General features: G+C 53.1%; 1 protein-coding gene across 1 annotated transcript; it reads left to right on the top strand.

Annotated features, from left to right (window-relative positions):
• The first annotated feature begins 1,190 nt into the window (after positions 1 to 1,190).
• BAIAP2L2 (BAI1 associated protein 2 like 2) lies at positions 1,191 to 12,699 on the top strand. Its single transcript, XM_027661165.1, has 14 exons — positions 1,191 to 1,431; positions 2,396 to 2,471; positions 2,768 to 2,854; positions 3,922 to 3,983; positions 4,296 to 4,367; positions 4,948 to 5,064; positions 5,459 to 5,605; positions 6,063 to 6,215; positions 6,570 to 6,708; positions 7,508 to 7,733; positions 8,655 to 8,726; positions 9,062 to 9,242; positions 11,080 to 11,120; positions 11,918 to 12,699. The coding sequence occupies exons 1-14, from the start codon at positions 1,393 to 1,395 to the stop codon at positions 11,991 to 11,993; spliced, it is 1,488 nt and encodes a 495-aa protein (XP_027516966.1). The 5' UTR covers positions 1,191 to 1,392; the 3' UTR covers positions 11,994 to 12,699.
• The last annotated feature ends 2,797 nt before the right edge of the window (positions 12,700 to 15,496 follow it).

The raw sequence follows: 15,496 nt of genomic DNA, 5'->3' as shown, positions 1-15,496 counted from the left end.
GAAACAAGTGGTGCACAACCCAGTTGCTCACCACCTGCTGACCAATGCGCAGCCCATCCCCAAGCAGTAATCGACCCCTCCAGGTAAATCCCCCAGTTTATATACTGGACATGATATTCTATGGCATGGAAAATCCCTTTGGCTCCTTCAGATTAGCTGTCCTGGCTGTGCTCCTCCCGAGTGTCCTGTGCAGCTCTTCACTGTCAGAACATGGGAAACTGGAAAGTCCTTGGCTTAGAGTAAGCCGCTGCTTAGCAACAACTACAACATTGGTGTGTTATCAACATTATTCTCATACCAAGTCCAACACACAGCACTGTACTGGCTACTGGGGAGAAAATTAACCCAGTCCCAGCCAGAGTCAGGGCAGCTCAGGGTGAGGGCCCTGTGAGCTGGTCAGCTGTTGTGTCCTTGGTCTGGAAACCAGAGGAGCATCCCTGCTCCCCTGCTGGCAGTAGATGTTAGGGAGTGCAGGGGCTGTGGGCTGTGCGACCCAGTCTGCATCCATCAGCTCCTCAGCTGCCTGAGCCAGGCTGTGACATGGTGCCCATGGAGACCTCCAGACCCATCCTGAGCAAACAGTTGTGAGCCCTTTGCCTGCCGCTCTGGACTGGGACAGGTGCTGCCAGGGGAGGCTCTGACTGGGCTTTGCTTTGTCCTTCTCTGCCAGGTGTGTGCCAGGAGCACTTGCAATGGCAGTGCCAGTCCCAGCTCACCAGACATGAAACCTGGGAAAGGGTTCAGACAGAAGCCTGTTCCTGCTGTTAGGGAGTCTCTGAGACTGGGTGTGGTAGGGAGCCTGGTGAGGGGGAATAGTGGGCAGGGAAGAGTTTACATTTGTTATGAGCTTTCCTTGCATTCTCTCTACCTGCTGCTATTTGCTGCCTGCCATTGCAAGCTGATGGGGATCTCCTGACTCCCAAGGTGTCTGCATGAGAGAGACCTGAGGATGCTCCACTAGCACAGCAGGGCTGGATAAGCCACCTCCGAGCAGCGGCAGTGATGGAGGCAGCGAACCATGAACCATAAGGCGGATATTCAGGCAGGTGGCTGGCCCTGCAGGTGTCAGGACAGGGAGAGCTGGGTACTAAGCTGGCAATCAATAATGCAAGGAGGCAGTCACATGTCCTTACTGGCTGTCACAGGATTCCTCTCTCCCCAGAGTCTGGTTACTTCCAGAGATCAAGTTCCAGTCTCTTGGCTGGTGAATTATTAAACTCCATCAGTGCTCCCTTTGTACCACATCTGTGTCTTCCTGCTGTCCTTTCTTGCCAGTGAAGGGCTCTTTCCATCCAGCTGGCTGTGCAGAAGCAGCGCCCTCCAGGCCATTATAGCACCTGGTACTCTCCTTTGCTCCTTGCTTCTCCGTGGGAAAGGGAATAGGCTCCAGAGATGGATCTGTCCTACAGATCCACCATCTCCATCTATAAGGTGAGTGCTGGCATCAAAGACTGCTCCTGTTGGCATAGGGGAGATGTGTGGGTGGGAGAAGAGCTGTTTTCTGCCAAAGGCTCCCTTGGGTGGACAGCTGAGGGCTGAAGCCCTTTGCGGGCAGAACTCCAGCAGCTCCTGTGGGCTCTGGGCTGTGTTTGAGAGCAGATGGCTGGCAGGAAGAGATGATGATGTGGGTCCTAGAGGCAGATTTGGGAAGGAATTGCGCAACCAGGGTGGTTGGGGCATGGAGCATGAAGGGTGAACCACCTTGGTTGCTGGTAGGAAGAGGTTCGATCAGCTGTTTTCCCCCTCACCGGAAAGAGCTGCCTGATCTTTATAAATGTTTCCTTGCACACTTTAGTGCTGAATCAAGGTGATGGGGGCTGGCAGAAGGGGGAATTGCTTATTCCAATCTCTGGTCTTCTCTGTAGTCAATGAACACCTTTGATAAACACAACAAATAAAAACAGAAAGACTGGTCTGAAGCAGTCTATCCCTTCTCTTACTAAGCTCCTGAGTCTGGCAGTGCACCACATCCTGGCCAGGAAAGAGTTGTGTTCGTGCCTGGATAATAAACAGTGGCCCTCACCCTGGCCAGCTCTGGGATGAGGGGAAAGGCTGTTCAGATCCCCTTGCACTTACTCCCCTGCCTGCAGTGGGTGTGGGACCTTGGGAGAAAGTCATATTCAGTCAGGCAACCCCTTGGCTCTGCAGTGGGCTATCTTGCCCTCTGGCACTGCTCCTCTCCTGGCTGGCTTGGGAAGGCTAAGGGCAGCCAAAGTTCCTAGCCACCTCCACTGCAGGGAGCTGACTTTGTGCTCAGCTGTACATTCCCACAGCCAGCCTGTGCTGAGGCTGGGGGAGCTCTCGTCCAGCCAAACTGCAGCAGAGGGGCAACAGCCTGCTGAAGTCTCTGGGGTGTGGGGAAGAACAGCATTAACGTGCTTCTGCCTGACCACAGAGTATCCTGGAGCAGTTCAACCCTGCGCTGGAGAACCTGGTGTACCTGGGGAACAACTACCTACGTGCCTTCCACGGTGAGTGGGGTCCTGCCCAGCCAGGGCTCCAGACCATACTGCTGCATCCATCCTGAGCATCTTCTGTGCTGTCACCCAGGACAAGGTTGCTGATCCGCCACCTCTGACATGTCCTGAGCTGCCCTTAAGTACTCTTCTACTCCAGGACCTGCTGCTGATGGGGAGAGATGGGTGCCTTTGCCTATAGGCGACGTACCAGGGGGTGGCTGTTCTGTGTGCTGCTTACTGGAGCTGGTGATGGTGGGAAGGCAGGCCAGACCCTTATCTCCCTCCTCTCTCCTCTTCTCTCCTCACAGCATTATCCAAAGCAGCTGAAGTGTACTTTAAGGCAATTGAGAAGATTGGGGAGCAAGCTCTGCAGAGCTCCACCTCACACATGCTGGGTAAGGCTCTCCTGCACACCATACTCTGTCCTGTGATGAGCCACAGTTAGGTTTTTTTGGCCTTCTCCCTTAGCTGGTCTCTTTCTAGGAATAGAGGGAAGAAAGATAGCTCCTCTAAATGGTGTCTCACCACACCAGGCCCTGTCCAGGTGCTGAGAGTCAAATTTATTGTGTGTCCTTGAATATCTCTCACAGTCTCTGTATCTCTCTGAGATCAATGACTGAGCCCACCTCTTGGGATGGAGCTCCAATGATGGGCCTCTTATAGAAACCTCCTTCCCTGAGAGATGAAATTTTCATCAGGGAGGAACCATTTTCTTCCTCCTTGGAGGTGTGGGGGAAAAAGCTGGAGAGCATGCACTGACAACAGCTGATGAGGTCTTGTCCTCCTGAGCCTGCAACCAGGTGGAATGGCAGCTTGGGGCTGAGGGGCTTACACTCAGCAGTGCAAATAACTCTGCAACCTAGTGGCAACTGCTGAAAATGTGCTCAGGGAACTGTCTACTGCTGAACATTTTAGTAAAAAGCTTCCAGCAGATGTGTCCCTTCTGCAGACTCCTGTTGTCATATGCACCTCCCAGCTAGCTCCTCTGCTCTCTGTCATCAGTCTCTTCCTTTCCTGGTTTCATAATACTGACACCGGTGAAGCAGGACCGTGCACAGCATCAGCAGCAGGTCTGTAGCTGCTTTCCCATAGGACAGCCATAACTGTGCACAGCAGCTGGGGTGCCATTGGCATTAGAAATGGCACCTGTAGGGGCTATGACAGAGCAGAAACCCAATGCCCAGAGCCCATGGCAGAGGCGAGGCTGCCTGCTGGTACCTGGTGCCAAAACAGAGCGCTGGTCCCACCACTTCGTGGGCTGGAGCAACCCTGTGTTGTTAGTGCCTGGGGAGGAAGGCTACTACCCTCTCTCAGGGTGCAGAGAGCAGTGCTTTGCGATATCTCTTGGACTTTCATACCTGTGTTTCATCAGCCTGAGTTGCATCATGCTGGTCTGCCTCCTTGGGCACACAGGGAAATGGCCGCAGGATTTTTAAACCTTCTCCTGTCTTTTTCCTTGAAGGTGAAATTCTTATGCAGATGTCTGATATGCAGAGGTTACTGAGCTCTGATTTGGAGGTTGTGGTGAGTGGTTTTCCTGAGGGCTGGTGGAGGTGGGAAATAAAAGCACTTCCTTAAGCACAGCTTATCAGCATTTATTGCATTCACCTGCCCTCATATGAGCCTGCAGGCAGGTGCCTGCCTCCCTGCTATCCCACGTGACAGAGGAGTGTTACAGAGCTGCCACTGCAGCTGGGGTGGCAGAGCCTGGCTGGTGCATCCAGGTGGCAAGGGAGTCTCTGGTACAGCAAGTTTTATGAGCCACCCCTCACCACAGTGCATGCAACACCCCGCTTGGTGAAGGGACAAGAGTGATGGCTCCTTCACCTCTTTCAGGCTCAGACCTTCCACGTGGACCTGCTGCAGCACATGGAGAAGAACAGCAAAATGGATGTGCAGTTCATCAGTGTGAGTTCCTCAGCCCTCCTTGTTTTCTTCTCCCATCTACCCAAGGGTTTTTGCTTGAGCACTTGAAGTGTTTCCTTGACTTTTCTCAGGAGGAGCTGGGGTGGCTTTTCTTCTCCCATCATGGAACAAACCCCTCTTGTTTGGCTGATGATGGAGAGCTGAAGAGGGCAGGTGGCTGTTCTTTCCATAGTGGGAATTGCCAAATGCTTCAGCGGGGCTGAGAGACTTGGCATCCCAATAGCAGAGTTCCCAGCTTTCCCAAATCACAGCGTCTGCATAGCTGTGGGTCCTCTGCCATTATGGCCCAGCTGGCCATGTTGGTAGGTAGTGTCATGAAGGGAGATAGAGGCCTGGGGCAGCTGGGTGCCAGTTCTTGCTCCTGAGGTCTTGAGGTTCATCAGCATTCTGAGGCCATTGAAAATGAAAAGAAAGGTAAAGAAAGACTTTTTATAAGAGGTCCGGGTGAAGCCTGATTTCAGGAGGACTCAGATGTACAACCACGCATCAGAGCAGAACCCTTGTTGCTTCACAGTGTGTCTGGGTCTCTGGTTCCTCACTGAGCCTGGTTTCTCCCTGGCAGGAGAGCCAGAAGCACTATGAGCTGGAGTACCAGCGCAGAGCCACCAACCTGGATAAGTGTATGGCAGAGCTGTGGAGAATGGAGAGGGCTCGTGATAAAAATACACGGGAGATGAAGGTAAGCAGTGATTCCAGGAAAGGGAGCTAGAAAAAAGAACTGGATGATTTCTGTGGAGCCAGGGCTGATTTTTCAGTTACCTTAGCCACAGAGTTGCCCCCAGTATTCAAAAGGCAGCAGGTTTATCTGTAAAGTAGGAAACTCCTGTTCCACAGGGTGCTACTGACCTGTGGTACTCACTCCTGCCAAGCCTTTTCCTCACTTAGGAAGCCTCAGTGTGCAAGGACTTAATCCCTGGCACTCTGCTCTATCTCCTCTGTGGTGCTCCAGCACTGCGAGTGAACTGGGAAGCTCATTGACATGATGACCCCTTTCAACCCTTCCCATGCAATGTGTGAGCCCACTCTGCTGGATTTTCACTGATCCCTTCCTCCCTTTTTTCCCTGTGGTGCAGGAGAATGTGATGCGACTGCGCTCAGAGATGCAGGTGTTTGTTGCTGAGAGCCAGAGAGAGGCTGAGCTAGAGGAGAAACGCCGCTACCGCTTCCTGGCTGAAAAGCACCAGATGCTCTACAACACTCTCCTCCAGTTTTACAGCAGGGTATGGCCCTGACATGTGGGGGAGCAGAGCTTGGGAGCAGGCAGCAGGGCTGGAGAGGGAGCATGTGGGCAGAGGGAGCCAGGGCTGAGCTGCCCCTTGGGTGAAGGTAACATCTGTGCATGGACTGGGCAGGAAACTATTTCCTTTCTTGCTGTGAGGTTCAGGCTGCCTGTATTAGGCTGGGAGAACATGGCTGGGGCTGAGGATGGTGCTGACACAGGGTTAGTTGGGTGCGTGAGTGATGGAGGAGAGAAGGGTGATGTGTTTGTAGCAGTGTCATTTGTACCCCAGGATCTCTGCCATCCTGAAAATTCACTTCTGTAGGATACTGTTTGGCCATTCCCACAAATCTAAATGTGGGAGAACCTGTTCCCTAATTTAACACATGTGTCAGCCCTGGCTCCCTTTGTAGCTGTTCTGCCCTGTCCATCACTCCCTCTTCTCTCTTTCTGCCCAGGCTCGGGGCATGATCCAGAACAAGGCACCGCGGTGGAAGGAGCAGCTGGAGGCCAGCCGCAACCCCTCAAACAGCCACTCACAGGGTCTGCTCGGAGCCTCCCACGGCCAGGGGTATCCATCAGGACGGCTCACACCCACTCACCTTGAGACGGTGAGGCACCCACAGCTTCACCTTGTTTGATGCACTATTGGAACAGGTTGCCCAGAGAAGTGGTGGATGCCCCATCAAGGTCAGGCTGGAGAGGGCTCTGAGAAACCCGATCTAGTCAAAGATCTGGGGGGGGTCTAGAACTTTGAAGGGGGTTGGACTAGATGACCATGGTACTTGCTACCTTGTCCAGCTTCTATGACCTTTCCTGGCCAAGATGAAGAGAAGCATGTGTATGGGCTGCATTGGGGAATGTGCTGTGTTTGGCTTTCTGAGTGGAACTTCAGACCTCTCAGAGCATCATCTGCCTCACACAGCCCTTGTAGATGTGTGTTCAGCCTCCTTTCCTTTCAACAGCCCCAGAGACCCCTCGGGGACTTTGCCTCTTCTATGACTGGTAGTAGATCCAGCATCTTCTCTCCAGACCCTCCAGAAATGAGACTGCCTCCTCAGCCGGAGTCCCCCAGGCGGCCACTGCGGAGGACACCATCAGCCAGTATGACCCATATCTGGGAGCAGTGTTGTGGGGAGACAGAGGGGTTGGACCTCTCTGGGAAGAGGGTTGGGTTTGGGAAGGGACTACCACTCCATCAGACCACCAGTCCTCAGCCACATTCCTGGGCATGGTGAGAGCAGAGTGCTGGGAGATGGAGAGGGCAAGGCTGAAGTAGAAGGTGAGCTCAGCCTTCAGGGCAGGGTCCAAGGCCAGGGCAAGGCCAAGATTCCTGGCTGGCTGTATGAAGTGGGGGACCCACAGATGTGCAATTTTCAAGGCTCCTTGGACCATAAGAGCTGGCTCTTGCTGGAGTTCCATTTTAGTAAAGCACTTTCCCTCATGCTACAGATTTAATATTAGCTTGCCCTATGAAACCCAGCCACTTGCCTCGTGACACACCTTCTTTTCCTTCCGGAGAAATTTCAGCTTTAAGTGTTTAAAAACTTAAAAAGGGGCAGGGAGAGAGAAAAATTATCCAAATAGTCAGTAGCTCTAACAGGGTCAGGAAGAGGACTGTCAGGCAGGGCATCAGCCGTGGCGTGCAGTGTCTATGTTCTAGACATTTGGCAGAAGAGGACACAGTGCAAAGCAAATGGTTTTGACTTCAGTTGATTTTCTCCTGCAAGATGCTTACCATTCTTTGCCCATGCTATGCCCTGTTCTCTCCCTGAGAGAAAGTCCATCTACTCCTCCTCTAGAGTAATTACTTGCCTGGGGAAGCACTGGTCCCTTTGAGGCAGTGTGGGTCTTACAGGAGGATGACAAACTCCAGCCAGACTCCTTGGATGCCTCCCCGCAGGTTTGCTCCCTACGGGCCGTACTTCCCGTTCGGGTTCCTTCAGCGAGGCCAGCAGTGGCAGCGAGGGCAGGAAGAGGAGTGGCATGGCGAAAGTGCAGGCTATCGTGCCCCACGCCACGGGGGCCAACCGGACTCTGCTACGGTTCGACCCCGGGGATGTCATCACAGTGCTGATGCCGGATGCACAGAATGGCTGGCTGTATGGCAAACTGGAGGGCTCGTCCACGTATGTGACTGGTGCTGTAAATTGACCTGATGCAGGCTTGTTGGGTCTGGAGCTGGGGGGGTTAAGCCAAAAATTTTCATCCATCCTCCCCTCCTGGTGTGGCCTGGGCACTATGTCTCTCACCCACCATCTCAGTGGGACATCACTATGTCCTCAGGAATGGAGGCTCTCCAAGCCAAGGAGATGGGGTGGGGCAGGGCTAGCATAGATGAACTGTCTGAGGAAGCTCCAGGGACTTTGAGGAAGAGTCATGGATGCAGTGACCCTCCTCCTGGCTTGCATGACTGAGTGACTCCTGTCATGGGATCCAGCTCAGGGCCATGAACTGCTGGAGTTACCTGAGAGGCCTTAACTCACACTGCAACTGCTGCCACAGCCTCCAGCACAGGCAGGACATGGAAACTGCTGCACCCAGCGCTTACTGAATTACTCCCTGTGGCACTGCCGGCCAACATGTGTGTGCAAAGCCTGCCCCATTTCACATGGGATCCCTGCACCGGGCTCTGCAGGAATGCTCAACCTAAGATATGAGATGAACAAGAGCAGTGCCTCTCTTTGTGAGGGGGGTTTCTGGAGTGGAGCTGTTGCAAAATCCCAGGAAGAGTTTTCCACAGCTTCCTTGTGATTGCAGTTAGTTGGAGTGTCTCTTCCTGTATTGTGACAACACTGCTCCCAGGAGCACAGATTTTGCACGGCCCCTGAGATAAGCAAGTCCTGCTCCAAGCTCAAGGTCTGTCTCAGAATAACACTGTGCCCCACCTACGGGTGAAAGAAGTTCAGGAACCCTGTCACACATGGTAGCATCAGCAGTGGCTTGGTTGATATGTGGGATGGGTGTAGATCAGGAGCGCTGGGCAGCTGGATCTGAAGAACCACAGACCGTGGTTGCCTGGGCCTCATACGTCTGTTTCTGTGCCCTAGGTGTGGCTGGTTCCCTGAAGCTTATGTCAAGCCTCTGGAGGATGCGCGGGAGATGGAAGAGCCAGACACCAGGTAATAGGAGGGCAACTGGCCAGGCAGGAGGTGGAGTGGCTCCTGACACATCAGTATATGCCAGTGGGGTAATTGTTTAGGATGTACCCCATGGAGAGCTGCAGGGCTCCCATGCTGGAACACCTGCCAAGAGCCTCATTATGCCCTGAGATCTCGCAGGCTTCCCCAGGTGGCTCCCCCAACACATGCAATGTCTTCTCAAAGGTGCTTGTGAGTGGGCCAGTCCAAGCCATGTGTATTTCCTCCAGAGGCATCCCGTGTTGTGGCTAGCACTGGTGGTACTCCCTATTCCTTGCTCTTTGACTCCTACCCCATTGTCTTCTCCTCTTGCTCAGGTCTTTCCCACTGCGAAGCAGTCACAGTATGGATGACATCCTGGACCGTCCCAGCACTCCCTCCTCTAGCAATTACTGGCCTGCTGCTGCCCAGCCCAGTGTGCCGAACCCACCTCCCCTCTCGGTGGGTGCCAGCAGTCACCAGAGTGGGGCAGTCACCCCAGTCAGTTCTGGCTCCAAGGTGAGTGCAGGAGAAATGACTGGTGGGTGTGTATGGAGTGGGCCACACTGACTTTCATTCTCCAAGGCACACCTTTTCTGCTCTGCCCGGTAGAGAGAGAAAATCACTTTCCAGATGTTGGTGAAGGACCTGCTCCCTTCCTGAGTTAAGGGGTCTTGTTAGCACCAGCCTTTCTCACCCAGTCTGTTTGCGTGTCACCATGTCCTGATGACCCCTGCCAGCTAGCCTTGTGGGTGCAGATCCTCAGTGCCTGGCTTTGCTCCCACCACGGACTGAATTTCTCCCCCTGCCTTTCTCATTTCTCTCTCTTTTTGCTCACTAGGGACCCTTCAGTTCGGTCCTTTTCTCCATGACTTCCCAGCCTGATTTCTGGTGGCTCCAGGGCAGCACCTCTTTCTGCTAAGAGTAGGACCATGGAGTGATCAGGCTGGGCTGGGAGTGGGTGACCAGCTAACAGAGATGCCATCCTTCATCTCCCTTCAGAGAATGGAGAGGAGTTTCATAGGGCTCCTCTTCCAAGTTCAGGCAAGCGCTGAGTTAATGTCACAGCTGGGATAGGGAAAGGCTGGGAGTAAAGGCTGAGGGCACAGCCATTTTTGAGAGCCTCAGAACAAGTTATATGCAACCCATGGTTTATGGATGGCACACTAAGAAGGAAACCCTCCACTTAACACTATTCCAGTTGTGAGGAATTGACTGGGGAGAACAAAGTTAAAGACAACTAAATGTGAGGACCTGAGAGGGGGAAGAAGGGTGCTGCCCATGGTCTCATGGAGGACTGGGAAACTTCGTCTCTGATCCCTGGTTCCAGGCCAGTGCAAGGTTGCAAACAATTGGGTTGCTCAATGATCTGAAACTCACAACATTTAATTACTCTTTTTTTCTCCTTTGTGTCCTGCTCTGTGGTTTCAGGTAGCCTCAGGCTGCACAACACTGGGGAACAGACTCGCAGCCTCTCTGTCCCTCTGGGTCACTGGTTTTCATCCAGTCCCAGAGCTTGGGTGTGGGGATAGACCTAGGATTGAGCAATAAAGCATGTGGAGCATTTGAAGTGGCATGGCAGAGTGCATGAGCCGCATTAGAAGTTTGGAAAGAGTCAGCCTTGCTTTAAACATATGCCCGAGAAATCCCCTAGTTAAGCCACAAGCAAATGGGTGTGCATTTGACTTTGCAACTGGTTCACAGATAGACACATGTGGCTTCCTTGTCTGCCACCAGCTACAGAAAGTGGTGTACTTTAGCAGGCCAGTTGCCACTGATCCCTCACTATCTACTGACCAAGAATAAGGGCCACAGGGCATAAGATCCATCTTTCTCTATTGGGTTTGTCCACATTTAAGCAATATGTTGTGTAGGGTAGGGAGGTACAGTTCTTGAGTTCCCCATGGATGCAGGAAGTATGCGAGGGCACTGATGATAAACTCTTTGCCATGGTGTGTGGGCAGCATGAGGGGGGCATCTCTGGCTGTGCTGGCAGGGTGAAATGTAGCTCAGACTGTCACTGTTTGCTGTGCTCTTCAGACAAGGCGCTTCGGGGATCTGAACTGTCTCCTTTCCTCCCTAAGACAAAGAGAGGTGTCCTAGGGGAATAAGGAACCTCTGGTGTAGGGACAACCCCCCCACCCACAAAATTCAGGTTCTTTTCTATAGCAGGGAATTTGTGGGCTTTCACAAAGCTTGAATGAATGAGTCAGAACCCTGTTAATAGGACTTAGGCTCCTAACTCACTGGAAGTGTTTTGTTAAATCTTCCTCTGTGTGCTGTGTCTCCTGCCCCACTTTTCTGTCTCCATTTCCCCGCACCAGATTGCTCACTGCTGCTTTTCTCTTCACTGCAGAAATCAGGAGTATTTGACCAGCCCCCTGAACTCTTCCCACGGTGAGTGAGATGTGGAGCTCTGCTATGGAATCCTCAGATGAGGGGAGCATTTTTACAATGCTATTATTATTTAATCTTTTGGGTTATCAAATGTGGGAGGAACAAGGAGGTGTCTGGAGGAAAGCAATGCACAGCCTGCCTTCCAGGAAGGAGGCAGAGGTTGTCCATTCTTGGCCTCTGCTGACTGGAAAGGCTCTATCCTAACTCTGACAAAACAAGGTAGGCTTGAGCACCCTGAGCGTGTGTTCAGACCTGTGTGCTCTCTCCCATCCATTTTGCAAGAGCCACAATAGCAGCTCACAGCCTGAGCGTGGAGCTATATGACTGGGGAACTCTGCCAGCTGGGGAAAGGGCTGAGGCATAAGGCTTTTAGTTTTGATGAGTCAGGTCTGTGGAGATCAGACTTGCCATAAATCCCTGCTTTCCTTCCCCCTGCAGTTGGGTTGGTGTCTCCATGTTTCTGGCATGGTGCTGTGGCCTTTTTCTGCTCCCTGGCTCCTTTTCTGGAGGGTCAGGGGGCTACAAGTAGAGAGTGCTATTGGAGGGACAGCTGTGTGCTAATGTCTCTTATTCATCCTATGGAAGGGGAAGGGTGAGAAGCCCAAGGAGAACCACATGGGAACTTGCAGCAGGGTGTGTTAAGGAGGGTGAAAACATGCTCAGCAAACAGCTTTACCGCACTCTCCTTGGCATGGAGGTGACTGCCTGGCAGGACTAATAACCTCTGCTTGGTCAGAAGGATCCCTGCATAGCATTTGCACATTTTTCATGGTTGCCTGTTTCCTTTCCCTTTCCAGAGGCACCAACCCCTTTGCCACAGTCAAGTTGCGTCCCACAGTCACCAATGACCGCTCAGCACCCATTATTCGATGAGGCAGGGCTGCAGATATTGAAGAATTTCAGCAGAGAAGGAGGAAGAGGACAAGGACCACACAAGGACTGCCCAGCTGGGCAGCAACCTAGTGCTACCACTCATGGAGTGACCTCTCTTTTCCCCTCCCTTACCTCTGGGACACTGGGACCTGTCTCACCTGGGTTTCTGGTGTGCTTTAGCCAGCAGAAGATCCCTGCTGCTCTTTTTTGACTGATCCTCATCCCCCCTCCCCATGTGGTGTTACTGTACTTGAGTGGGAAAAGTCTGATTTTACAAGTGTTGGTGGCCTGGGAGAGGGGATGCTGCTGTTCTGGGAGGCGGGGGATGGATGGGTAAGAATATCTGCAGCACAGGGCACTGCTATTTTAATATTGAAGGTGAAGCTTTGCTAGCCCTGCTGTGGGCAGAGAAGGACTCTCACCAAACAGTTCCTTTGCTACCAGAAAAATGAACCCCAAAAGGAGGTGGCTGCAAGGTTTCCAGTGACATGGTCTGGCTGACGGGGTTTGGATTTAGCTCCTTTGGCAACCATGTCCTTTTGTAGCAGCACCTGCCCCTTCTCACCCCCAGGGCAGCCCCTTGCCTTGCTAAACAGCCCTGGGGCAAGGCAGGAGAGGGTGACAATGTCCAGCACTGCTGCTGTGCTCCCTCCCTCGCTGTCCTGTGGAAAATATGTAGGTTTTTTTAAATAAAATGGAGAACATGGCTTGTGTAGCCATTCCAGCACCTGATAGAATGCAGGAGGAGGAGGATGGGTGGTGCCCACCAGCACTGGGGCCATGACAGCTGCCCATGGTCATGGCATTGGACACTGCAGTGTTGTAGCTCCAGATGGGGCAGCTGCCAGTCCAGGGGTCCAGAGTGGATGTAGAGGGCACCAGCAGGGCTGCACCACGCACTGCGCCAATAGCTGCCCCTTGGGCCCCCCGGCTGTTGTGCCACTGGATGGCAGCAAGGCCTCATTTCCCGGCTGCCACGTGTGGGCAGGCATGTCCTCCCTGGGAGGCCATCTGCTCCTTGCCCACCCCGGTGCTGCTCAGTGCAGGGGGAAATGCTCCCCTGGGACCTGTGGGGCCTCACCAGCCTGGGAATACCCTACGTGTTCTGGGGGAGCCCTCACGGGAGAGGCAGCGTGAGCGAGGGAGGGAGCGGGAGCAATGGCCGAGGCTTAGCCGATTAGCCTTATTAACAGACATTAAACCCCAGCCGTGAGTGCTGCCAAGTTCCTGCAGCCCCCCTGCTGAGAGGCTGAGGAGGTTTACAGCCCAAGCTTTTCCCTCCCCAAAACACCAGCTGAAGTGAGCCCCAGCCCCTTCCCTGGAAGTAAATAGGTTCCCCCACAGTTGCCAGATGCTCTTTGTAAGGCAGCCACTGAGAGGGGTGTTTTGGAGGGGATTATTGAGATGCCAGGAGTGAGCTGGATCAGGTAGTTTGAGCCATGACTGGCAGTGATTCATCAGCCGGTGCACCTTGTCTTCCTTTTCTGCTGGGCACATGCCCTGCCAAACCTCTCCAGCTCTTCTTCATCCTTCTGGCTGGCAGTTGAGGAAGTGGTGGGATGCTTCAAAAGCAGCACCTTCCCCCATTTTGCCCCTTATTGAAGCATGAGCCCATGCTCTCATCCTCCACTGCCCCCTCCCCAGCACTCTCACTCCTGGCTTGGTCCATCAGCAACAATCCCTGCCTTCACTCTGCTTCTGCCTGACTTGATCACTGAATCTAGCCCCGCCAGCCTGCCCCACTCTGCTGGGGGAAAGGCAAGGAGCCCCTGGGCAGCAGGATTACCAAGGGATTCGGGCTGCGGCAGGCAGCCACCTCGTCCCCATTGGCTGGAAAAGCCTCTTAAAAGTGCAGAAGTGCTTTCTGCCCGCTCAGCACCTGCTGGTCTCTGCCGACCTGAAACCATAAGCAGCTGCTGACCCACATCCACATTGGGAGTGCCATAGGGCACTACTTGCACGCACAGTAGGCGAGGGGGTCCTACACACAAAGCATCCTCTCAGATTGGCCACGGGCAGCTTTGCTGGGCATCACTGGAACTGGAGGAAAGCAGGCTGAGAACGGGATTAGCTGTCTTGTGAGGACATATCTGCCCTGAAGGAAGAAGCGGAGCACAAGAGACCGCTCGACAGGTGCTAGATTCCTGTAGGCCCACCATGGAGCAAAGATCCAGCAGGACCATCTAACCAGGTATCTTCATCTAGAGGTGGGAAGTGCCAGCCAGAGGGAGAAGGAAACACTGCTGACGGGTCTGCCCAGCCCTTGGAGGCTCAGCTTGTCAGGAGGTCATCACTTCATTGCACAGGTCAGTGGTGCGGGGAAATGCTTGCATCCTTGCTCTGACAGCCTTTGGGACAGCTTCACCTAGGCCTGCACTTATTTAATCCTCTAAGAAATGCTTTCCCAGAGCATTGTCTATAGGCTGGGGAGGCTGGTGGCATGAACTGTGACCCATGCACATGATAAACAGACCCCCCTACCCCATTCGTACTGTGTGGAGGTACTAAGAGCCATCTTAGCATTTATGTGGATCCTCCTGGATGCAACTTGTCTGGCACAGTGGGGCTTTGCTGGGCACCATCCCGCACTGGCTGCACTGTGCTCTGTGTGTGTCCAGGGACTGGTAGCCACATCTCAACTTCCTGTGGTCTTCTTCCTCCTAACCTGGGCTTGTGACTTCTGGTACTGGCACACGTCTTCTCCTTGCACCCACTTTAGCAAGCTCTGTGGCAGTGCCAGATCTGCGGTGCACTGGAAAGGATAGGTGCCTTGCTGATGAGCTTTTAGGTGCATGTGAACTTATGCATGATATTTTTACCTGTGAATAAAGCTCCTTAACTAAAGAGAAAATGATAGCAAGCTGTAGAGCTCACAAAGGCAGGTGCAGGGTACCTGGTGTGTCCACTGTGTGCAGCCGTGAGCTGAAAAGCATATGTGTTGTGTTAGGAACAAGGCAGCTCTGAACTGCCTGGCTCAGCACTGGGATAAATCTCCAGCAGAGGCATACTACAGCATATTGGCCTTGGAGGCATCTCCACAGGTGAGCTCCTCTGTTGCACTTCAACTTTTTCAGCCAACATACAGCTGCAGGCAGGTAAAAACGCTTTAATCCTTTGCTGTACAGTTGTGTAGCACTGAGTAAGTGGCTCCTGTGGAGGTACCCATCCAGCTCCAAACTCAACAGCACTGATGGATATTTGTCTACCCTGCTCTTCAAAATGAGACACCGTGAACTCACCATTGACAGGCGATGCTACAGAAATCTCTGAAGAGCATGTCACAGGCAGACAAATATTTTCTTGCTAGGAAGCTGGTGGAGGGCTGCGGGTTTCAGGGAAAGATGAATAGCAGTGGTTTGATTCATTTGATTTGTGGTGTCGGGTGCAATAAAGAAGAGCGAGACTGGGAGAGGGGCTTGGATAAAAAGCGTCAGGGTATGTTTGGTGGTTTGGCAGTCGCTCTTATTTGAAGTAGCTACGTGCAGCACACGGTGCAGTGGTGG

Source organism: Corapipo altera, unplaced genomic scaffold, assembly GCF_003945725.1.
Source record: "Corapipo altera isolate COAL_440 unplaced genomic scaffold, ASM394572v1 1, whole genome shotgun sequence".
Taxonomy (NCBI): domain Eukaryota; kingdom Metazoa; phylum Chordata; class Aves; order Passeriformes; family Pipridae; genus Corapipo; species Corapipo altera.
Note: the sequence above shows the minus strand (reverse complement) of the source record. Positions and strands in the feature narration are given on the sequence as shown.